Below are 25,603 nucleotides of genomic sequence, written 5' to 3'. Positions count from 1 at the left end.
AGAAAGGAGGCACCCCAGTAAGACCAAGAACAGTTAGGACATATGTTGATACAATACAAAAATGTAGCCCATGGCTTTTTAAAGACGAGTTATTAAGTATATCAATGGGACCATCATGGTATCCTGTAGAAGGATTTTTCTTCAACAAGAAAAAGATGGCTAGTTCTGTTTACTACACTTGTCAAAGATCTTGGTTTTTACAGACATCTGATTAATTTACAAAGCTAAAGTGTTAAAATATCAACCACTAAATATAAATATAAAATCAAGTACTCTTTACTTATTAAGTACCATAAGGTAATATATTTAAACATTATGTGTGTTTTCATAAATTGGTAAATGGAAAAAGGCTTAATATTGCTTTGTGTCTGTGTCTTTGCTAAAACAAGGTTACTAAGAGTTAAGATTCTATCATGTATAATTTATATACAAAGAGTATAAGAAGTTTCAGTTGGGTTTCAATTATAATATTATAGTACCATAAAAAAACATGAAATTATTTCATCTTATTAAAGTGGAGTAATTTGTCTAAATCAGAAATTTTATAAGAGTTGTTTCAGAATGTGAATTTATAAAAAGGGTTAATGGCTAGAAAAGAGATAGTTAAAGATTGAAGATGTGGAAATATATTTTAATATGGAAGGTTAAAAGAAAAAGAAATGTCTCTAGATGAGATAATCTCTGTGTGGTAAAGTAAAAAGTTGTAAAATGCCATTTAAAAAGATTTTGAGGAAACTAGACTTACTTTAAAAGCTTGAGAAACGAAGAAAGAAGAAAAAGGTATTTGTACATGGCAGATTGAGACAAAGCTTCGTAATGGAGTTAAAAAAAAAAAAAGCCTTTGGTTGAAGGGCAGCCATGTAAACTAACATTGAAGCGATTTAAACAGAATCTAAGCCTCGTTTAAAAGAGTGAAGCTGTAGGTGGTGAAAAAGTACATTTAAAAGTGCAGTATAGATGATAATTGGAAGGCTTTAAAAGGTTAAATTGAAGGTGGTTGAGATACCCTCATGGCGGAAAAAAGAAAAAAGAGATATAAAAAGATTCAAGATGTGGAAATATATTTTAATATGGAAGGTTAAAAAAAAGAAATGTTTCTAGATGAGATAATCTTTGTGTGGTAAAGAAAATGTTGTAAAATGTCTAAGTAAGTTACAAAGGCTTTAAAAGGTTAAATTGAAGGTGGTTAAGATGCCTTCATGACAGAGGAAAAAAAAAACACATGAAAATGGGAAGATAATAGGATAAAAGATACTTAGATAAAAAAGATTAAAAATTTGAAGTGAAAAACTTTAAAGACAGAAGTATAGAAATTTAAAAAGAAAAAAAAAGATAGAAAAGATGTAGGAAGATAAAAAAGATGTAGGAAGACATAATTTTAAACCCACAAAATAGGAAACAAAAGAAAACTAAGAGGAAAAAAAAGCACCTAAGGGTGAATGTACAAACCTTAGGAAAAACAAACAAACAAACAAACAAAAAACTAGAAGATAGAAATACGATAAAAAATGGTTAAAAATGTCAAGTAAAGGTATTTCAGATAAAAAATACAAAAAGCTAAGACAACTATTAGATACAGACATTCAAGATAGAACAAGGTACAAGAGAGAAGTTTACAGTCAAATATTGGATAAAATAGAAGAACAAAGAGATTATTAGTATTTTTTTTCAAAAAGCCCATCAACTTTAATTCCTGGTGGTGCAGATATTAGAAGACTCAGATGAGGGTGTTAAAATTTATAGACAAGAGCCAATTTAGAAAACATTAAACTAGAAGGAAATTGGTTTAAAACCACATCAAAAAATTAAAAGGACTAAAGTAATTCTAAAAACTAAGGCAGAATGCTTTTGAAAGACTTAAATTTAAAAGGATCTTTAAGGGGTATATATCCCCCAAAGATAAACTTAAAATAATGCTTTTTACTCTAAACTTTTTAAATTTGGATTCGTCAGGACGTAGTGCTGCTGAAAGACATATGTATCCAAAAAATGTACATAAGCCTAAGGTACTTTGGAAAGATATTCTAACAGGACAATGGAAAGGTCCTGACCCAGTGATTGTCTGGAGTCGGGGTTCTGTTTGTGTTTTTCCACAGGGAGAACAGCAACCGATCTGGATTCCAGAGAGACTAACTAAAGCAATTTCTACAGACCAAAAAGAAGATGATTTGACTCAAATCCATAACAGCTGATATCCAGAGCTCCAGCTTGGCTATTCTTACATCTGCGACAGTGATTAACCAGGATGCTTTTTTCAATATCTATTTTATTATTGCCTTTTCCCACATCCTAAAGTTCTATTTTATTTTTTGAGCTCATACAAACCTAGGTTAATGTTTTTCTGATCAGTTTTATTTTTTGACTGTGGAGTTTTTAAACATTGCAATGGAGATTTCACCTAGGTAAAGCTACAAGGCCTTTACTATTGTCTTATGTGTTGTATGTCATGTGTGCACACTTCTGTTTTGTGTTGTATGTCTATATGTGCATATGTCCATAGATCTTATATGAGGAGCTCTCATGAAAAAATGGATCAGAATTTTTTTTATTCACGTGATTTTGTGCCCAGCCAGACTGCGGCAGTCCCTGAATTCATTCCCTATTGCCAAAACAAGAGAGAGATGACAGAAAGAGAGAGAGAGGTCATATGTGAAGCCCTTCAGCACAGATATGGAGCACAAGGAGTGGATAAATGGGACTGTATTTATTCTGAGCAAGGGAGAATTTATTCAGCATGAGCTGTGTCCTGGGAGGCAGAACTGCAGAAGGACCTACTGCCAAGTTTCCTCTTCTGTCCCCAGTTATATACACCTAGAAAGGTACTTGAATACCTTCAAGGTTGGTTCTGACTTTTGAAATTCTATGAATAGGGGAAAGGAGTACACCTGAGAGCCTGGGAAGAGCTACAGCATGATGGAAGGAAGTAGGACTACACAAAGGACCTTCCCATGTTGATGCAGACAAGGACAGGGAAGATGCTGGTCCACAGCAGGTCTCTCAGACACAGGAAAATGTGGAGGCCATCGCGGTCATTCCCTACAGGGTAGAAACAATGACCCTGGATCCTTTGGCCCTTTTCCCTCAGCCCATTCAGTGGGGCAGGAAGCGGATCTGGTATGTTGGGGGCACTCTGCCCACACCACTCTCCTGGGGAGTGAGGTCGATGTCCTGGGGAGTCACGGGGCTGGCCACAGAGAAGTTCTGGAGGATGGTGGTGAAGAAGAGGAACAGTTCGTTGCGAGCGATGCCTTCACCAAGACAGATGCGCTTCCCTGTGGGCACAGAGGATCACCATGTGGGCTCAGGGCCAGGGCACATGCTTTGCCTGCCATACCCCAGAGCCCAGGCACCTGTGCACTGCTACGGATTTTCACAGGCTTGATCTTTAACCTGTTGGGTCTTCAGGATAAATGTCCCAATCTTCAGCTGGTGGATCTTCATGTTGATTGTTATAGGAGAGAGTTTATAGCTATTGTTTGATGTTCAAAGGGTTCAGTGGCCTCATAGGAGATAAGAACCCACTTATGTTTGGGTGTGTCAGTGTGTAGGTATGTGTGTGTATATTTCTGACTTGACATTTTTAATGTTCTTCTTTTCTCACGAAGAGCATAGTACTTATCAGGCACTGGCAGGATGACTAAAGGTAAAGATGGAATTTGTAGAAACTCCTAGACTAACACCTGGCTTGCATTAGGAATCCTACAGGTGTAGTTATTGCTATGTCTGGATCTAAGAACCAGTAAGTGTGTGTGTGTGTGTGTGTGTGTGTGTGTGTGTGTGTGTGTGTGTGTGTGTTTCTGGCACTCTGTGTTATTCAGCATGAGCTGTGTCCTGGGAGCAGAACTGCAGAAGGACCTACTGCCAGGTCACTATATATACACACTATACTATATGTCTGTCTCTGGTTTTCTTCTAGTTTCAACCTGAAATCCACCAGCTTCAAAAATTCTCCCCCAAAAATTATTCATGAAGTTGTCAATGGGACCAATGCCCATAAGCTGGTTTTCTATGGGTTCCCTCAGATGGATACTCAGAGGGGTTTGGAAAAACCCCTCTTATTTCCAGACCACAGGCTTAGAGAGGATGGAGGACAGAGACAGCCTGAAAAGTCAGGCAGGGACACAGAGCGCCTCCAGGTACTTCAGTCCTTCCTCATCTGCAATCTGACCACCCTGGGAAGGCCCAGTGGAGGGCAGGATTCCAGGCATCCACCTCACCTTTCAAGCTGCTGCAAAGTTGTGCCTGCTTGGATGCATCTGGCAAGGGGTCTGTGTTCTTTTGGCATTTCCAGATGTCAGGAGATGGGACCTTGGAAGTACTCAGGGCAGTTCTCTGGGAGGGTTCTTCTCCTGGAACTGGCTGGGGATCCAGATCTTTCCAAGTCCCTAAGGCCTGTTATCTTCTCTCAGCACACCCCCCCCCCCTTCTTAGCCTCCTTTATTCCAATACTCTTTTGGTTCACTTTGCTCTTCTTCCGCCTTCTTTCACTCTGCCTCTGTCTTGGTCTATACCTAAGAAGCACTGTTTTGTTTTGGTTTTTGTTTGTTTTATCCATTTTACATTTTCTTCTTCACTCCTGTCTATCCATTCTCTCTCTCTCTCTCTCTCTCTCTCTCTCTCTCTCTCTCTCTCTCTCTCTCTCTCTCCTTCCTCTGTGGTCTCAGGTTCTCTGTCTCTAATAGACTGTCTCCATCCCTCTCTCTGTCTAGTCCCCATCTCTTCTCCGTTGCTTAGCTCTGTTTCAGTCCTTACTCCTCTAAGTCTCTGTCTCTCCCTAAACTTAGGACGGGGCTACTGGATGGGGAGCTGACCTTCACTTACCACCCCATGTGTTCCCTGCTCTCACTGAAGACAGAACAAGGACCCTGAGGATCACATTCCACTGAGCCGGGAGCTAAGCCAGAGCCCTGGGCCACTGAAGTCACTGATGGAACTCATAAATAGGATCTTGTTTCTGGGGCCTTCCTTCCTCCCCAAACATGAGGAACCTGGATGTTGGGGTTTCCTTGGGTGGAGCTTTCAAGTTAAATCTGGCCTAAACCCCTCTGAGTAAACTGCACAGTAACTTAATATTAACTAAAGGGCAACCGAACTGAGACCACATTCCTGGAACAAATAACCAAGCCTCAGCCAATCCCAGCGCTGCTCTTCAGCCAATCCCAGCGCAGCTCTTCAGCCAATCACAAGCTACCAACTGCTCAGACACTCCAAAGGCGGCCACGTGGACCAGCCTCTGGACCAACCCAGCTGTTTCTGCTATTTGGTTCCTTTTTCTTTCTATGTCACTACCTGCCCATGCAGCTGGGTGGAACTCTCTAAAGCTTCACCACTGCAGGATGTGGTCCAATTCGTGAATCGTTACTTTGCTCAAATAAACTCTACAAAATTTACCTTGTCTGAAATTTTCTTTTACCAAACCAGAGTGTGGAGTGGGAACAGGGCCAAGTGTGTCCAAGACTTTCCCCAAGCCGTGCAAGGCGCCCCATGCCTGTAATCCCAGAGGATGGGGAGCCTGAAGCATGGTTGTAAATTCAATGCCAGCCTCAGTACTTAGCAAGGCTGTAAGCAATTTAGCGAGACCCTGTTTCTGAATTTAAAAAATAAATAAAAAGGGCTGGGATGTGGTTAAACATTCCTGGGTTCAATCCGTGGTACAAAAAAATAAAATAAAATAAAAGATTTTCCCCAGACCCATTGCTCACAGATCAATCTAAATTCCTCCCCAGCCCTCAAGGCCCTTCCCAAGTGAGCTCCTCACACTTAATCCCTTTCCTAATCTACACCCGGGGCTTCTTACAGTTGCTCTAATGGGCCACCTAACTCTGCCCTGCTGTTGCCTCCACCTGGAACCTTCTTTCCCATAGCTGATCAACACTCACCCACCAGGCCTCTGCCTGGAAACCAGTTTCTCAGGTGAGCTTTTCCTCACCTACCCACCAAAATTAATATTTCCTACTTTGTGCTCCCAAATAACGCCAGATTATTAACCATAGTAACTGACTTTGTGCCAGGCGGTTCTAAGCGCCAGGCATTTAATAATTTAATAAGATCATTATTTGGGGACAATTTGATGAACATCCTTCTCCCCCTGGAGCAGGAATTGTATCTGTATATTTTTATTGATGCATTATAATTAGACATCAGAGATTCACTGTGACATATTTATATGTGCACATAATGATCTTGGTTCCCAGGACTTCTCTATACTTCCTTCCTCCCTCCCCTCACTGAGCCAGAGCCGTGTCCCCACCTTCCTCTTCTTTACTGGTTTCCCCTCTATTTATTTATTTTTTAGTTGTTGTATTATAATTATAGATAAAAGTGGGGTTTGTGAGTCTGTACATGCACAGAGCATAAATTGGTCAGTTTTATTCCCAAGTAGCTCCCTTTCCTTCTCCTTCGCCCTCTGCCTGGATCCCCTTCCTCTGCTCTACTGGTCTCACTTCTGTTTTCATGAGATGGCTTTTTTATTCCTTTTTTTCCCCTGTAGTTTCCACATGAAAGAAACATTTCACACTTGACTTTCTAAAGCTGGCTTATTTATATAGCATAATGTTCTCCAGTTCCATCTGTTTATCAATTTACCAGCAAATGATATTATTTCATTCTTCTGTGTGGACGAATACACACCCCATATTTTCTTTTCTTTTTTTTTTTTTTTTGGTACTGGTATTGAACATTGAACTCAGGGGTGCTTAACCACTAAGCCACATTCCCAGTCCTTTTTTACATTTTATTTACAGACAAGGTCTCACAGAGTTACTTAGGACCTTTCTAAGTTGCTGAAGCTGGCTTTGAATTTGCAATCCTCCTGCTCAGCCTCCCAAGCTGCTGGGATTAGTCATGCCTTGCAACTATATGACATTTTCTTTATCCCTTTATCTGCTGACACACACCAAGGCTGGTTCCATAACATTGCTATTGTGAATTCTGTCATTATAAACATTGGTATGCATTTATAGCTATAGTATGCTGATTTTAGTTCTTCTGGATGAAAACCAAGGAGTGGGATAGCTGGGTCATATGGAGGCAATAGACTAGGGATGAAACCTCTCTGAGTTTGTAGCTGCATTATCTTAGCCCTTTATTAAGCACTGGGCTTGGAGTCATGCTAATAAATAATTTTTGGTTGTTGATTTTTAAGAAAACGACTTTGCTCAGGTCTAGGGATTTTCCAACATTTGCCCAAAGGTCCTGCTTATCAAGGCGAGTCTTGGGACATAATGTCATTTCTCAAGTCTCCTAGCAGGGCGGTAGTGAAGATGGAATGGGACAGTACAGGTAAAGCAACTGGAATATGCTGAGCCCTCACAAAACAAAGACCTATCATGTCTGATGGGACCTGCCCCTGGTGTCTGCAAAGGGATCCCAGGTCCAGCCTACCTGCCGAGAAGGGGATAAAAGCTTCGTTCTTCTTCAGTGCCCCGTTGGCATCCAGAAAGTGGTCAGGGTTGAAGGTGTCTGGTTCTTCAAAGTAATGCGGGTCATGGAGAGCAGAGCTCAGGATGGGGTACACTTCAGTGTTCTGAGGAAAGGTTGAAAGATCAAGAGACAGTGCCATTCGTGGCCCCATGAAAAATAAGTAAAGTGATAAAACAAACAAAAATGAAAACAAGGGGCCCTGCCAAGAAACGCACAGGAGGTTGAAACTAGGCATTAAGTGAATCAAGGACGCCCACAGAGAGCAGACCCAAACCCAGCTGGGCTCACCTTGGGGATGAGGTACCCTCGGAAGACAGTGTCTTTAGTGACTATGTGGGGCACACCAATGGGGAGGATGTCTCCAAATCTCTGAATCTCGTAGATGACTGCCTCTGTGTATGGCATTTTGGAGTGATCATCGAGGGCAGGTGGCCTATGTGAGCCAATCACCTGTGCAATCTCCTCTTTGACTCTTTCTGCACAGAAAAGGGGACCAATGAGCTGTTTCATCAGTGAGGCTGTTCTCTGTGGACTACTAAGCCACAAAATTCCTACATCAAGGCTCAGATCATTGATACCCTCAGAACAATCAGCTGGGGGATGGGAAGAGGGAGATGCAACCACAATTCTCATCATTTGAATTCTAATGAATGTATAAGTCATCTCCCCCGTGCACAGGTACTCTGTGTGTGTACAAACACACACACACACACACACACACACACACACAAACCATGATTTCACAGGCAATTTTAGATGAAGGACTCCAAGCTAAAAACCTGTCAAACCCATCCAAGATGAATAAAAAATATCTAATATTTATCCTGAGTGCATTACAGGTGAAGCTCTGGGTTAGTTCCTCCGGAACACAACAGTGGAAAAGACCAGTGGTGAATCCGTGAACAAATGATAAAGAAATGGCCACCTACATCAATCCTATCAATAATAAATCAATGCCTGAATGTGAAGATTAATGAATGAATGAGCAGACCAATGAATGGATGATGTATTCAACTTATCAAGGTGGAAAAATTAATAAATCCATTAATAATGGTTCTTGGACAAAAAATAAACCTTATGAATCACTAATCACATGAATGCTTGATTTATGAAGTACATAGATGAATAATTAGTGGAGGTATGCATAAATAATGGAGAAAATGAATGCATAGATCAAAGGATAAATAAATGAGGAATGAATAAATGAACTATTTACTTAATGCAAGAAGGATGGACTGAAGACTATTTGATGGAATGATTAAGGAATGAGATCTAGTTCAGGGAAGGATGGGTGGGTCCAGGCCTATGAATGAGCCATGAATCAATAACGAGTTCACTCACTGTCCAAGTGAGTGAAGAATGTGAATGTCCTTGGATGAATCATTGATGAAAGAATCAGGGAGTCTCAATGTATGTGAATCAATAAAAGGTTGGATAAATAAATGAAAGATCCCAGAAAACCTTAGAAGATCAAGTCAACAGATTCTACGTTCACCACCGGCCCACAGCACGGGCTCAGCGGGAGACCTCCTGAGCTCCTGAAACAGAGGGGAGGTTGCCTCTCATCCATGGAGGACCCCAGCCCCACCTCTGCAGCCAGGAGGGGACCAGAGGACCCTCCCCACCTGCTCTCCCGGGCCCACCTGCCACGTGAGGGTACTTGAGCATGAGCAGGAAGCCGTAGCGCAGAGTGGTGCTGGTGGTCTCGGTGCCCGCGAAGAAGAGGGACAGCAAGGTAATGGCGAGGTTCTTGTGGTGGAACTCGCTCTGCAGGTTGGACTTCTCCTGGGCCCAGAGGTGTGGAGAGGGAGGGCAGGTCAGGGCCTGGAGCCCACTGGGGACGCGCCTGCCCCCCAGGCCCCTCCCTCTGTCTCTGGGTCTCCCCCGGGGTCCCTGGGTCTCAGCAGGGCCAACCCCGAGTCTCTCTCCTCCTCATGGCTCTGCCTGGCTTGGTGTCTCTCTCTCTCTCTCTCTCTCTCTCTCTCTCTCTCTCTCTCTCTCTCTCTCTCTCTCTGTCTCTTTGGCTTGTTTCTGGTTTTTGTCCCCAGTCCCTTCCTGCCTCTAAGGGTCTTTTCTCCTGTTTCTTTTGGTCCCTGTGTGTCCCCATCACCCAGCGCCCCTTCCCCTCTCCCTCTCATGTCCGTCCCCTCCTCCTTTCCCTGGTCTTCCTCTCCCCCCCCAGCTCCTCCCCCTCCTCCGTCCTTCCCGCCCCTCCCCCCTGCCTACTCCTTCCTCCAACCTCCCTCTTTCCCCCACCTCCCCGCCCCAGGCCTCACTTTGTCCATGCGGAGCAGGTAGGCGTCGATGAAGTCTCTGGGGGCGCTGGGGTCCAGGGTTGCTCGGTGCTTCTCCACACTGTGGCCGATGAAGGTGAGGACCTCCTGCAGGTTCTCGTAGACTTGCCTGTGGGTGCCGGGAAAGTGCTTCAGGACGTCGGAGAAGAACTCAAACACCTGCAAGAAGGAAGGGGCACTGAGGAGTTCCAGGGGCCTAGCTAGCAAGTCACGTGGAGGGCAGCCATGCAGGGCCCAACGCCTCTGTGGGGAACCTCTGTCTTTCCCCTCCCCCCCTTCTCTTCTTCACCCTCTCCCTCCTCCACCCCTCATCAGAATCAATCTCTATCCCCGCTCTCTTTGTCTTCTCTTTTTTCCTTTATTCTTTCTCCCAAGCCCTCATTTGCTTTTTTCTTTTCCTTCTTGGTTTTTAAAAAATATTTTTGGCACCTTGTAATTGTACATAACAGTGCAAATCACTATGCCATATTCATACATGCACATACTCTAATTTGATCAATTTCAATCCCCAGTACCTTCCCTTTCTCTTCCCTTCTCTCCCCATCCACTCTGCCCATCCTTTTTCTGTTGGTTCTACTATTATCTTAATTAGTACATCATGATTTATATACACATGAATCCTTGTATGATATTTGTACACCGACATAACATTATTCAGCCCCCAGTACTTCCCCAATCCTCCCCTTCTCCATACCTCCCAATCTTGTTCCTCTACTCTGTGGTACTGGGGATTGAACCCAGGGGCACTTAAGCATGGAGAGACAGGGTCTTTCTGAATTGCTAAGTGACTTAGGCTGGATAAGTTGCTGAGGCTGGCTTTGAATCCCTGATACTCCCGCCTCAGCCTCTTGAGCTACTGAGATTATAGGTGTGCACCACCACACTCAGTTCTTTCTTCTGTTTTTTGAGAGACACCTCATTTTTAATATGTCTTCTCCCCTGCCCTTTGGCTTCTACATACAAGAAAAAAAAACATTCAATCCATAACTTTCTGAATCTGGCTATATCACTTAATTTCTCCCATACATCCATTTACTTGCAAATGGCATAATTTCATTCTTATTTATAGCTGAGTAGAATGCCATTGTGTATAGACACCACATTTTCTTTATCTTAGTCTGTTGATTGGCACCTATGCTAGATCCATAATATGACTATTGTGAATTGCACATCTATAAACATTAGTATTCACATATCACTATAGTATCCTGATTTTAGATCTTTTGGATACATACCAAGGAGTGGGATATCTGGTTCATGTGGTGGTTCTATTTCTAATCTTTTGAGGAATCTCCATACTGCTTTCCAAAGTGGTTGTACTAATTTTAATTCCCACCAAAAATATGAGTGTACCTATTTCCCCACATCCTCACCAGAAATTATTATTATTTGTATTCTTGATGATTGCCATTCTGACTAGAGTCAGATGAAATCTCAGTGTAGTTTTCATTTGCATTTCCCTGATTGCTGTGGATGTTGAACATTCTTTCATGTATTTGTTGGCCATTTTTATTTTTCTTTTGAAAATGTTTATATAGATCTTTTGCCCATTTATCAACTGGGTATTGTTTTTGAGCTTTTTATATATTCTGGGTATTTATCTTCTGTCAGAGGAGTAGCTGGCAGGGATTTTCTCCCATTCTGTAGGCCCTCTCTTATGCTCTTTAATTTCTTTTGCTGTGCAGAAACTTTTTTAATATGGTGGCATCCCACTTACTGATTTTTGGTTTCCTTTCTTGAGCTTTAAGGGTCTTGTTAAGGAAGTTGGTTCCTGTGCCAATATGGTGGATTTCTGCCCCTAAGTTTTCTTCTAGCAGTTGCAAAGTTTCCTCTCTAATTCCTAGGTCTTTGATCCATTTTGAGTTGATTTTTCTGTGCTAAACATGGAGATCTAGGGCCTGGGGTTGTGGCTCAGTGGTAGAGCTCTTACCTAGCATGTGCAGTGCACTGGGTTTGATTCTCAGCACCACATATAAATAAAAATGATTTTTTAAAAAAAGCTCCATCAACATCTTAAAATACTTTTTTAAACATAGAGATCTAGTTACAATGTTCTACATATAGATACCCAGTTTTCTTAGCACCATCTGTTAAATTTCTCCAACATATATTTTTGTCACCTTTGTGAAGGATCAGGTGACTGTGTCTGTGTGGATTTGTCTCGTGCCTTTCATTCTGTTCCACTGGTCTTGGTGAGTGTTGGAAGGCCAAGACCATGCTGTTTCGTTTCTGTCTCTGCAGTATGATTTGAGACCAGATATTGTGATGCCTCCACTGTGGCTCTTCTAACTCATTATTGCTTTGGCTATTCTGGGTCTTTTATTCTTCCAAATGAATTCTAGACCTGTTTTTCCTAGTTCTGCAGAGAATATCACCTGGTGTTCTGGTTTAGATGTGGTGTCCCCTAGAAGTTCACGTGTAAGACAATACAAGAAAGTTTGGAGGAGAAATTATTGGGTTATGGCCTTAACCTAATCAGTGAATTAATCCCTGGTGGGATTAACTGAATGGTCACGGGAGGCAGGTGGGGTGTGGCTGGAGGAAGTGGACAAGGTATCTGGGTATATATTTGTATCTGGAGAGTGGAGTCTCTTTCTCTGCTCTCTGATCGCCATGTGACCTCCTTCCCTCTGCCACACTCTCCTGCCTTGTGGCTCTTGTCTCATCTGGAGCCCTGAGCGATGGAGCCTGCTGTCTATGGATTGAGACCTCTGAAACCCTGAGCCCTTAAATAAACTTTTCCTCCTCTACAATTCTTCTGGTCAGATACTTTAGTGAGCAGCAAAAAAAAAAAAAAAAAACACTGATTAAAACACCTGGCCTTTTGATGGGGACTGCATTGAACCTGAAGAGAGCTTTGAGTAAATGATGACTTCGACCATATCAATTGAGCCTGTCCGGGAACAGCCACGCCCTAGTTTTCTTAGTCTTTCTGACCCTGTGTTTCTCCCTCCCCTTCCCTCCCCTTCCTTTCTTTCAACCTTCCTACTCCCTTCCCCCTCTTCCCCTCCAGGAGTCAACATCCCTTTCTCTCCATGTGGTCTCTGTCCTTCTTCGGCCCTAAATGCATTTCTTTGCCCCCAGAACTGACCATCCTTTCCCACCTCCCTGAATGTCCCCCTCGTCCTCTTCTCCTCCTGCCACTGACCTGGCTGGAGAAGGAGCTGATCAGCGCGAATGACTGGTAGAACATGTCCAACAGCCGCAGGAACTCTCGGTCTTTATAGTCGAAGCGTTCTCCAAAGACGATGGAGCAGATGATGTTGGCCGTGATGGACTGGAAGAGGAAGGTGGGGTCCAGGAGGGCCCCTAGGAGGAGAAGGCGGCAGGTCACAGGTCACAGACTCCAGAGCCTGGGGACAATCTGGCTGCTGCCCCATCTCTCTGTGACTGTCCACCACTGCTCCAAAATAAAAAGAATAATTGTAACAGCTTGCGCTGGCACAGACTGTCAGGCCCTACTCTTAGAACTCACATTTCTTTCAATCAGTTTTTACCAAAACTTTGTAAGGAAGATGCTCTTCTATTATTACCTCCCACTTTACAGTTGGTCAGACAGGTCGAGTAATGGAAGGTTGCACAGCTTCTCCTTCCTGAGGGCAGCATTCAGACCCAGAGACAGAGCCAGTGCTGTTGGCCACTCCCCTGCCTCTCTTCTGGACCCCACCTCTGACTGTGTGACCTCCTAGAGTCAAGTCTTTGGGGCAGGGCTGCAAAGCAGAGCTCCATCGATGCCTTGTGCAGATTCAGAAGCCCCGATGGCTGCACCCCTCACTCCCACACCCAGGTAGTATCTTCGCTCCATGCCAAGGACTCTCTGGTCTTGTTTGAATCATTCTTCATTTGCTCGCTGAAGCCTGTGCTTCGCAGGTGCAGTCCTGGTCCCTGAGGCTGGGAAGGAGGGAGCTGGGAGCCCAGGAACCTCAGGTGAGTGCAACCCCTGTCTCTGGATCTCACCTGCTTTTGCTCATTCCTCTGCAGACCTTTCTTTGAGGTTTGTCTGTCTGTCCCTCTAATTTTCTATCTCCAATTGTCTTCCTTTCTTTTTACCTCTCTCATTCTCTTTCTCTCTCTCTCTCTCTCTCTCTCTCTCTCTCTCTCTCTCATTTTTCTCTTTCTTTTTTTCCATCACTGTCTCCTTCTCCTTCCCTGTCTCTGTCGCTCTGTTCCTGTGTCCTTCTTATCAGTCTCTCTGTCCCTGTCACTCCTTCCTGGCTCTACATAGATGTCTCAGAGTCTCCTGAGAAGTGTTGCTAAGAGTGAAGATGAAGGCCTGGTATAAATGAGGTGGACGTGCTGATAAAGGGCCTGCCACCTACACACCACATTATGAAGAATCTAAAATCACCAGAAGTGTCCTGGGGCTGCCCCAGAGCAGAACACAGCCCCTGCCTCTTTGCTTGCTGGCACATCACCCAAGGAAAGAAAAACACAGTTCATTATTTTCCATGTCTGCCAATCTGTTGCTTCTCTTTGCTTTCTTTGACATGTCCTATTTTTGACTTTGACACATACGATCAATCCATAAATTGATTTCCCTGAACACAAGTGAATGGCAAGCTAATCACTCAGTCTGTCTTGGAAGCTAAAAACTTCACATCTCTTTCCCTAACTTTCTTGGTTTCTCACTTGCCGTCTCCATCTCCATTCCCATCTCTCTGTTTCTTTATCTCTGTCTCTGCCCTTCTTTCTCTGCCCACATGTACCTCTCTGTCTTTCTGTTGCTGTGCACCCCACATCCCTCTCTAGTCCACTGTCTTTCTTTCCTGTGCATCCCTGGGCCTCACCCTTGGATTTCCTCAGCTCCTCCACCAGACACTGAGCCTCCTCCTGAATCCGTTCCTCAATGCTCCGCTTTCCCATCCCGAAGTCCCTCATGGTGACCAGAGAGAATCTCCGAAGGGTTTTCCAACGTTCTCCATTGGCAAAGGTCACACCTGGGGGTGTAGGAGAGGCATGGGTTGCAGAGGAAGTTGGAAGGAGTCTGGCTCTGTCCCCACCCCTTGTCCTCCCTTCTCAGACTCCCCTTTCCCAGGTCCCATCTTCCATCCCACCCCATCCCAGGGACTTCTAGGTCCTCACCGTATCCCTGGAAGATTGGCTCAGTGATGGCCAGTGTTCCCCGACCAGAGAAATCCTCAGCTTGGTCCACCAGGGCCTCCCGTATGGCCTCTGTCCCACACAGCATGACCACGGGCTTTGGTCCCAAGTACACCGTGAACACATCCCCATATTTCTCTCGAAGCTGCCAAGCACATCCACACCAGGGTTGATGTTAGTCCGTGCACACCTCCGTTGTTAACCATGAAATGCTAAGATGCAGATTGGTCCAGAGGTGTCTCCCACAAGACCCTCCTCCCTCAGCCGCCAGCTCCCTTCTCAGGACCCAGCCACTAAGGGGTCAATGCACAGTCCGGGCAAGCCACTCTGATTGGTTGGGCCCTAAGAATCCTCATGCTTCAGTATTTTAATGCCATCCTGCCTGTGCCCTTGAGTCTGGCCACATCTCCTGCGCCTCTCAAAGAATCTCCTGTGACCCAACTGCTTTCTGCCTCTTGACCATTTCCTGAGAGGACGACTCTGACCCACCCACTTGGCAGATGTGAAGGGACAGTGATGGCCTTCTAGCCTTGCTCATGAAATGGTAAAAGCCATCGTATCAGCCACTTGGGAAACGGCTGGGCAGTACAGTCACTCCTTGGCATCCACATGAACTGGCCCACGACATCCCTGGAATACCAAAACCCCTCGAATGCTAAAATTAAGTACTTAAAATGGTGTAGTATTTACATATAATAAATGTTCATCCTCCAATATACTTTAAATCATCTCTAGATTACTGATAAACCTGGAGGAATATATTGCGTCTGTCCCAGCCCTGACTCAGGCCAGCCTCTGCTCCCTCTTGTTGGCAGAAATAATATGCCCTGGACTGGTGCCACCCTGTTCCTCTCTTCCAGGGATAGGCAGGCACCCAAGGTCACAGCCGAGGGTGAAAGAGGACAGCAAAGGTCTGCACCGCAGCTCACATCCACACACCTCTGCACGGCCACCCGCCCCCTCGAGGACAGCGCCCCTCGCACAGCTCCAGCTGAGCAGGGATGCCTCTGGCCATCTGACCACTCTCCATCAAGATTCAGGCTCAGGCCCTTCACACACCAGCCGTCCACCCAACCCCTGAGCTGGAAGGAGGCCTTGCTCTTCCTGCTGAGGGATCCCCAAGTACAGAGGCAGCAACCAGCCCGCCTCAGGGCCCCGTCCATCTGTCTCACCCTCAGGAAGGAATTGAGCAAGCCTCCTCTCTGTAGCTGCAGAAGGTTCCCCAAGAAAGGCAGAGGACGGGGGCCTGGTGGGAGGCGGCCTCGGGCCTTTGGGCGACCCCTGACCAGCAGAAGGAAGAGGCCTGTGAGCAGAGCAAGGAACAGGAGGACACTGAGCTCCATGGTCCTGGTCTGACCGCCGTCCACTAGCTGCAGCCTCAGCTGGACCTTTTATCCTGAGCCTCCTCCCCACCCAGTTATGCAACCCCATCTGCTCCCCGCCTCCCTCCCATCACTGTCCAACTGTCCATAGTGTGAAGGTAGCAGAGAGGTGCTGAGTGCTCACATTTCCTGCTTGCTTGATCCCGCAACCCGCCCCCTCCCTAGATGTTGGCAGGGAATCTGGGAAAGTGATAACACAATGCATGGGGTGGGGGCTTGCTGGTGTGTGCGTGTGTGTGTGTGTGTGTGTTGCATCTTTTCTTCTATAGTTGTGTGTGGTTGAGCGTGTAGCTGTCCACAAGATTTGTCTGCTTGTTTATACTGGCCTGCACTTGTCCGTACCTACTTGCCACCGTGTGAGTGTTGGTGTGCTTTTGATATGCCAAGGGATGTTTCCTACACGTGAAGGGACATTTTTTTCGTGAAGGTGCTGGTGTGTATTTCTGTGCTGTGACAACCTGCACATCATCAGCTCATCAGTAGCCTGAGCTTACATCACAATTTCTATGTCCTTCACTTCGCCTCCTCTCATCCCCTGGCCGCAGCACCATCTTACATCACAAGAAGGGGGAGCACAGTACAATGGGATATTTTGAGAGAAAGGCCATACTCATAACTTTCATTACAGTCTATTATTGTAATCATGTTATGTTTTTCTATATGCTACTTTTGTTCATCTCCTACTGAGCCTAACTTGCCAATTAAACTTCCATACAGATATTTGTAAAGCAAAGTGTCTACAGGGTTCAGCAGTATCCAAAGTTTCAGGTATCCCCGAATTTGCTATGGAAGGGTTCTATATGCTGCTCTGTAGAGATCCAAAAGCTGCGATCTCTTAAGACTGTCAAGGTGGCAACAAATATCAGCACGAACTTTGGCGGGAACATTCAAACCATAAGATGGCTCCGGGTTTCTCTGGCCACTCTGCTCCAGTCTATCTCTCCTTTGCTGTGAGCCTTCACCCATGTGGCTTCTGGTGTGGTCAGTCCATATTTGTCAAATATGAGAATAAAGGTTTCCATCCCCTGCACCCCGTGTTGGCCTGGGCCCACTCTCTACCTCTCTGTTTTAAGGGGTCCTCCCAGGACGGAGACGTAGCTCAGTGGTGCAGCACTTGCCTAGCACGTGTGAGGTCCTGGGTGGGATCCCTGAGTCTGAAATCATAAAATAAAGTAAATGCACCTCCTTCTCTTTAAGGGGGAGTGAGGGAAGAGTGAGAGGGGATGAAGCAGCATCGTTCTTTTTAAAAATAGTTATTTATTGGTTCATATTAATTATACACAATGGTGGACTTCGTTGTGACTCATTCCTACGTGCATGTAAAGTAACATGGTTGATATTCCTCCCAAGTACGTCCTCTTTCCTGCTCCTCCTCCCTCCCAGTCCCCTTCTTGTTTCCTAATGTTTCCCTTCAGTCTTCACCCCTCTCTCCCTCTCTAGTTTCCACATATGTGAGAAAACACAACCCATTTCCTTCTGAGTCTCACTTATCTGACTTAACATTGTGCTCTCAAGTTCCACCCATTTTCCTACAAATGATAGAATTTAGTTCTTCTCTACGGCTGAGTAAACTTGACGTTTTAATAGACCACATTTTCTTTATCCATTCATCTGTTGACCAACATCCAGGCTGGTTCCGTAACATAGCTATTGTGAATTGTGCTGTAATAAACCTGGGTACGCATATGTCACTCTAATATGCTGACTTTGATTCTTTTGGATAAAATACTGAGGAGCGGGAGAACTGGGTCATATGGTGGTTCCATTCCTAGTCTTCAAAGCAACTTCAACATTGATTTCCATGGTGCTTGTACTAGTTGACAGTCCTACCATCACTTATGAGTCTTTTCCCCTGTTCTCTTGCCATCATTTATTCTTATTTGTATTCTTGATGACTGCTATTCAACGGGAGTGAGATGAAATCTCCCTGTAGTTTTGATTTGCATTTCTCTGAAAGCTAAAGACTTGAACATTTTTTTCATACAATTGTTGGCCATTTGTGTGTCTTCATTTGAGAATGGTCTGTTCAGTTCATTCACTCATTTATTGAATGGGTTATTTCTGGGGATTTGTTTTTTTTGTTTTGGGGTTGTTTTTGTTTTTGTTTTTGTTTTTTTGGTTTGACAGGGCAAGGGGTGGTCTTTGGAAATTTAACCCAGAGACACTTTACAACTGAGCTACAGCCCCAGCCAAGGTTTTGTTTTGTTTTGTTTTGTTTTGTTTTGTTTTGTTTTTGAGACAGGTTCTTGCGAAGTTGCCCATGGCTTTGCAAAATTGCTGAGACTGGCCTTGAACTTGCGTCCTCCTGCCTCAGCCTACCAAGCTGCTGGGATTACAGGCATGGGCCACCGTGCCTGGCTGGCTTTGTAAAAAAAATTTTAATGTTGAGGGGTTGTTTTAGTTCTTTGTATAATCTGAATATTAATCCTCTACCAGAAGAGTAGCTGGCAAAGATCTCCTCACATTCTGCAGGGTCTCCCTTCTCCTCATTGCTTCCACTGCTTTCCAGAAGCTCTTTGCTGTGATGAGGCAACAAAGTTAAGCAGACCTTTTGCCGGACCCAGGACCCTGACCCTGACATCTGAGTCACAATCCATTGACCAATGATTGATGAGAGGACAGAAAAACATAATGTGTTTTCAGGGGTGAAAATTTGCTTTTCTGATATTGGAGAGGTGCTACCATAGACTTTCCTGACCTTAGAACCTTGCTCCCCTGTGCTGGGTCATCTGGCGCCAAGCCTGGGTTACCATGCCAGCCCAGGACTTCCTGGTGAAGGGCGCATGAAGTGCTTTTTGCTCTTACAGAGAAATTCACTGAATCTTTATACTTTGAGGGAGATATTATTGTCATCCCAATTTTATTGAAAAGCCTGAAAAAAGAAGTTGAGAGTCTCCCCCAAGATCGCCCAGTGGGTTGGAGCTACATCATCCAATGTGGTACCAGCTTGCCACACAGGGCCTCAAATATCTTCAAGTTTACATGCTCCATCAAATTTAAATTTGATTTTAACTTTAAAAGTTGATATTCAATTCAGCTCTTGGGGAACTGTTAGCTATTTTGGGAAAATTTTTATGAATCCGCTTTATAAATGGTAAGTGGGATGCCCTGTCAAGGCCACTAACTGAGACTATTATGGGTTCCTGTTCTTTGTTGCCATCCCTCAGGGAACACTGACCTTATTGCCTGGTGCCCTGTGCCTTGGAAACAGTTTTTAGAACAAGTTCTCTGTTGTGTGGTTATTTCTTTGGGAAGGTTGGTCTGACCACTGTGTCTTCACCTTGGCTCCAAGATGCCCTGTTTGTATTTGTGTGGTGTTGTGTTGTGTGCTTCTGTGTGTATCTGCTTGTGCTTGTCCTGTTTATATGTGTGTGTGTGTGCGTGTGTATGTGTGTGTGTGTGTGTCCTGGTCTCTGCCTTTGTGGTGGTCTGCAAGTGCTCAGTGTCTTTCTCCTTCACTTCTCCTCCTCTGGGATAACCATAGGCACAGAGATGATGAGAGAAACAGACAGAGGATGGGAAAGCCATAATGGGTGAGACCCAGGCAAGGATGTGACCTAGGACATCAGGACATAACCGCAGAGAGCTCTGGACCCCTGTGTCTCTCTGAGCTGGACACTTGTCTCCCTGTTTCTGAGTACTTTCATCTTCCTCTGGTGGGCCTCCCTGCCCCTCCCACATCCCTCTCACTCTGTATCTGTTCTTTTCTAATCTCTGAGCTCTAGGAGCACAGTGTTGGGTCCAGTGTGATTGATGTCGGATGTGCTTGGCTCTGTCTACATCAGCATTGTGCACCTGTACTCTCCCCGTCCCCAGCAGAAGGTCAGGCCCTAATTGCCCAACATGAGAATTAGTGTGTACACATCTGCCCATCTCTTTCTTTCTTGTTCCTTTCTTACATCTTGCTTGCCAATGCAAAACCAACCAGGAGCCTGGCAGAGGAGATGGGGTGGCACCAGGGTGGGGTGAAGCCAGTGCTCTATGTGAGTCTGAAAGTCCAAGCTGTTGGGTCCAGCCTCAACCCAGCCTCCTCTGACCCAGGAAGAAGGAAGCAACAGGGTGCACTCTGTTCATCCCTGACCTTGGAGAGGTGTCACTGTGGACTTTCCTGACCTCAGGATCTTGCTTCTGCTGTACCGGGCCACGTGGCACTAGGTTGCAAAATGGTCCTCATTCCAGACCCAGGAAACACTCACTGGGAGGCAAAAAAAAGTGCTTTCCACTGAGTTCTCACCCTTGAAGGGAGGTACCATCATTCTCCCCATTTTACCGATGGAGGGAGTAGAGCACAGGCAGATCAAGAATCTCACCCGAGGTCGCGCAGAAGTTTGAGCTACATTGTTCAACAGGGCAGCCACTTGCCACACTCGGCCTTTAAACTTGAAATGTGGTGTGGCCAAACCAATTCACGCTTCATTTAACTTAATCCCAAAAGTCAGCATGCAATTCAGCTATTGTGAAACTTCCAAGTATGCTGGTACAACTGAGATACGCCAATCAGTTCTTCCAATGGTAAAATTCATGAAAGCTAAAAAAATATCAGGGATTTCTAAAGAAAATTTAGGGTCCTGATTAAGGACACCAGATTTCAAAGATACAGTTTAAAAATGAGAGAAAGAGAAAGATAATGGATGGCAGAGACAAAAAGAGGAAGAAACTCAGAGATAAAGAGGACAAGAAAGATAGACCGGGAGATAAGACAGAGATACAGCTAGAGAACAAGAAGGATCAAGACTCACAGAGAGAGAGAGGAGAAGAGCAAGGGGGGGGGCAGAGACTGAGAGACCCAGGAACAGAGGGGCGCAGTCCTATTGCACTGCTAAAGCCTTTAAAAAATGTCAAGTGGGGCAGGCACCTGTGAAGGCGCTTGTTTTCATATCCAAAAGGACGCTTATATTATATTCAAAAATTTTAACAGATTTCCTGTACAATCAATGACATGCAATTCACTGTGTGCATCAAACTGTACAATTAGGCAAGATTTGAGCTATTATACATCCACACCCACCTCCTCTAAGCATCTGGGTCCCCTCTTGTACCTCCTCCCTCCTCCCGTTCCAACCCCTCCAGAGGCATCCACTCATCTGCTATGGTCACCTTGTTACATTTCCTAGCATTTGTATAAATGGAATCATAAATTATCCTTTTTTTGTCTGCCTTCTTCTTCCGCAACACTCTTTTGAGGTTCCCAGTAGGTTGAAGAAGGGCTTCCCAAGTATGTGTGCATCCTCATACCTGGAACCTGGGATTGTTCCTTTATATAGCAAAAGGGACTTTGTAGGTGTGATTAGATTAAGGATCATGAGATAAAGAAATGAGCAGTAGGAGATGTAAGATGGGAAACAAGAAGTTGCCGAGATGCTGAGAAAGGGGCACCAGTCAGGAAGAGCCGGCTGGGAAAGGCAAGGAAGAGCACCCTCCATTCCACTCAGGGCTCACAGAAAAACACCTTGACTTTAGTAGGCTGAGGTTCGTAAGCTCCAGAATTGGAAAAGGATAAACTGAATTGACTTTAACCACTAAACTTATGGATTGACTCCAACAGTCCTAAGCAACTAGTTGAAGGTTCACTTGTGTTGGTGCAAATATCAGCAGCTCACACCTTTTTACTGCTGAGAGTTTAACATGGTGTGGAGACACCCCAGTGGGGTTACTCCTTCCTCAGTCAGTGGACATTCAGGAGATTTTCTGTCTGGGACTCTTAGAATTAAAGCTGCTCTAGACCATTTGCCTACTAGACTGGTAAGCACATGGCATTCTTCTCTCTTCAGTGAATGCCAGATTGTAGGAAGACTGGGTGATTTGATAGGTCAGAGAATCTACTAAGGAGTTATGTAATTTACTTTCCCACCAGGAAAGTACAAGGGTTCCAATTACTTCACCTCTCCACTCCACCAATATTTGCCTTCAATTGTCTTTTTCATTTTAGCCAGTGTGATAGTTGTGTAAGGAAATTTGTTACACTTTTTATTTTTATTTCTTAATAACTAATAACACTGAGCACCTTTTCCTTTGCTTATTTGCCCCAAATATGTCACCTTGAGTGAAGTGTCTGGTCAGGAACTTTCCTTTTAAAACAAAAACTATGCTGAATGAAAGAAGGCAGACAGTAAAGACAGTAAAATTCTCAAAAAATGAAAATTTATTTATAATGACAGAAGAGACACCAGTGGTTACCTTGTGATGGGGAAGGATAATATGGATAAATAAATGGATTACAAAGAAACATGTGAGCAGAGGGCGATGGATTTGTCCCTTATCTGAATTGCAGTGATGTTTTCATAGTATATAAATATGTAAAAACTGAAAGAAAAAAAAAAGTTTGTGGCACATCCTGTAATCCCAATGGCTCAGGAGGCTGAGGCTGGAGGATCACAAGTTCAAAGCCAGGCTCAGTAACTTAGTGAGGCCCTAAGAAACTCAAACCCTAACTCAAAATAAAAAATAAAATGTGCCTGGGCCAGGCCTGGTGGCCCATACCTGTAATTCCAGTAGCTCGGGAGGCTGAGGCAGAAGGATCACAGGTTCAAGGCCAGCTTCAGCTGTTGTTAATGAGGCCATACACAACTTAGCGAGACCCTGTCTCAAAATAGAAAATAAAAGGCGCTGGGAATGTGGCTTAGTGGTGAAGCACCCCTGAGTTCAATCTCTGACCAAAAGAAAAAAAACCACAACTTTAATTTTTCTAGTTAGATTATTTGTTTTCTTATTGAGTTTTGAGAGTTGTTTAGATATTCTCAAGACAAGCCCTTTTGTCACATATGTAATCTGTAAATATTTTGTCCAAGTCTATGTCTTCTTTATTTTCTTAACAGTGTTACACACACATACACACACACACACATACACTGAGGAATGAACCCAGAGGCACTTAACCATTGAGCCACATTTTTGTTGTTGTTGTTCTTATTTTGAGACAGGGTCTCATTAAGTTGCTGAGGCTGGCTTTGAACTTGCAATCTTCCTGCCTCTGCCTCCCCAACAGCTGGGGTTATAGGATGTGCCACTGTTCACAGTATCTTTTAAGGAGCTAACTTTTTGATTATGCTGACTTCAACTTATCATTTTATATTTGAGGTCTCTTTCAGCTCTATGATCCACTGAGTCTTTTCTTGCATGAGGTGAGGATGTGGATGAAAGTTTCTCCTTTGGCATGTAGATGTCCAATTTTTCTAGCAATATTTGTTTAAAAATGTACTAATTCCACTGAACTGCCTTTTCATCTCTGTCAAAAACCAGCTGAACATATGTGCTAGTCAATTTCTTTTTCTTTTTTTTTTTTTTTTGAGGGTGCTTGGGATCAAACCCAGGGTCTATCTGGAGGGGAAAACACCCTTGCAGGAGCTCATGGCTGAGCAGAACAAACAGCTCACCTCTTAGCCAACACTCAAAAAAGAAAAGGAAGGCCCAGGGGTCCCAGGCTCCCAATCAAGGGAACACCTGGTAACTCAGAGACTTCCCACAGAGCACCATCTTTTTAAGTTTCCATCCCCCCCAGTAACACCACACTGAGGACCAAGCCTAGCACATAGACACTTGGGGAACATTCCAGACACACACTGCAGCAAGCATTAAGTTTGGCATTAGTTGCAGGGGTTTTTTTTTTTTAATACTATTTTTATCTGTAGATGCGTACAATATCTTTACTTTATTAATTTATTTTTATGTAGTGCTGAAGAGCGAACCCAGTGCCTCCCACGTGCTAGGCCAATGCTCTACCACTGAGCCACAACCCCTGCCCATACTTGCAGGTTTGTTATAGATGCCTCTCATGAGGTCGAGGGATTTCCTTTACTTCTAGTTTGCTGAATAACTTACCATGGATTCGTATTTAAGTGTGTTTCTCATGTATTTAGAGATTGTATTTATTTTTCTCCAATAACATTTTGGTTTGGGTATTTAGATCATTTCCATTAAATATGATTATAAATGTTATTAGGTATAAGTTTGTATGTATCTCTTTGTCCCCTCCGTTCTTTATTCACTGTTTTCTCTTTTCGGCCTTTATTTAGATTAAATATGTTTGTGATTCCATTTTGTCACCTGGCTTACCAGCTCCAACTCCCTGTGATTGTTGTGACTGTGTTAGGGCTCCGCTGGCCTCCTCCTTCCTGCACTGCAGCCTGGAGGGCCTGCTGAGGCCGCTAACTGAGGCGGTCATAGGGTCCTCTCTTCTATTTCCCATCCCCTGGAGATTGCTGAGCTTGTAGCATGATGCCCAGCACCTTGAAAACATTTTCCATCCATGTTCTCCACTTTCTTGAGGTTGGTCTGATCACCATGACTTCACCTTGACCTTAGGATGCCCTGTGTTTGTATTTGCCTGCTGTTGTGGTGTGTGTTCCTGTGTGTGTCTGCTTGGGCTTGCTGTGTGTGTGTGTGTGTGTGTGTGTGTGTGTGTGTGTCCTGGTCTCTGCTTTTTTGTTTTCTGCAGGTGCTCAATGTCTTTCTCCTTTTCTGCCACAGCCATAGACATAGAGATGATGAGATTAACAGAGAGGATGGGACATAACAGGTGAGACCCAGAGGCGGGGGTGGAGCAGGTGGAGAAGGGCAATGAGACTGTGACAGGGGACATAAGGACAGTGATGTTAGCTGGACACTGTCTCCCTGCCTTTCCCTGTCTGCTATGTCTCTCTCACTGAGTACTTTTATCTGTCCTCTTGTGGATCTCTCCCCCCTCCCTCTCTCTCCCCCCCTTTCTGTCTGTCTCTCCCTCTTTCTCTGTATCTGTTTTTTCCTAGTCTCTGAGCTCTGGGAACACAGACTTGCCTCCAATGTGATTGATGTTCTCTCTGTCTCCATCGTCATTGTAAACCTGCTCCCTCCCTGTCCCTCACAGGGGTCAGGACATAATTACCCATTAGGGAATAAATTTGTCCATATCTGCCTGTTCTCTCTCTCTCTCTCTCTCTCTCTCTCTCTCTCTCTCTCTCTCTCTCTCCTCTCCTCTCATCTCTCATCTCTCATCTCTTTTAATGTGGGAAACATCTTGCTACAAAGGCAAACAAACCACTCACCACCACCCAAGGTCCCGATGGGGGAACAGAGTGGCTACGTCACCCCGTGCATGAGGCCAAGGTGAAGGTGATATTTTGTCTGAGTCTGAAACTCGGAGTTGCCAGAATTTTCACAACCAACTTGATCTGAATCTAGATATACTAAATCTGTTACAAATTCTCGTGTCAAATCTGTTTTGATAAATTCATCCAATATCATATTTCCACTCATATTAATTCAAAATGAAATCCAATTCTAGTTTTCACAATCCACACGTTGCCAGTGCTCATATGTCACACATAGCTAGTGGCCACTGTTCTGGACAATGCAGCACCAGAGAAAGATCTACTTGCTTTATTCCCTACTTTCTGCACCAACACTGGAAGAAAATGCTATGATTATCTG

General features: G+C 44.4%; 1 protein-coding gene and 1 pseudogene across 1 annotated transcript; one reads left to right on the top strand and one right to left on the bottom strand.

Annotated features, from left to right (window-relative positions):
• The window catches only part of LOC114079404 (cytochrome P450 2B11-like), a 267,418-nt pseudogene that overhangs the window by 107,790 nt on the left and 134,025 nt on the right, over positions 1 to 25,603 (top strand).
• LOC114083336 (cytochrome P450 2B1-like) lies at positions 1,856 to 16,197 on the bottom strand. The gene is made up of 9 exons (XM_071604536.1): positions 15,989 to 16,197; positions 14,799 to 14,961; positions 14,504 to 14,653; positions 12,865 to 13,025; positions 9,699 to 9,875; positions 9,066 to 9,207; positions 7,711 to 7,898; positions 7,384 to 7,525; positions 1,856 to 3,272 (listed from the first exon to the last, which is right to left on the bottom strand). Exons 1-9 carry the CDS (start codon positions 16,157 to 16,159, stop codon positions 3,091 to 3,093), a joined length of 1,476 nt encoding a protein of 491 aa, XP_071460637.1. The 5' UTR covers positions 16,160 to 16,197; the 3' UTR covers positions 1,856 to 3,090.

This window comes from Marmota flaviventris, chromosome 18 (genome assembly GCF_047511675.1).
Source record: "Marmota flaviventris isolate mMarFla1 chromosome 18, mMarFla1.hap1, whole genome shotgun sequence".
Lineage (NCBI taxonomy): Eukaryota > Metazoa > Chordata > Mammalia > Rodentia > Sciuridae > Marmota > Marmota flaviventris.
Note: the sequence above shows the minus strand (reverse complement) of the source record. Positions and strands in the feature narration are given on the sequence as shown.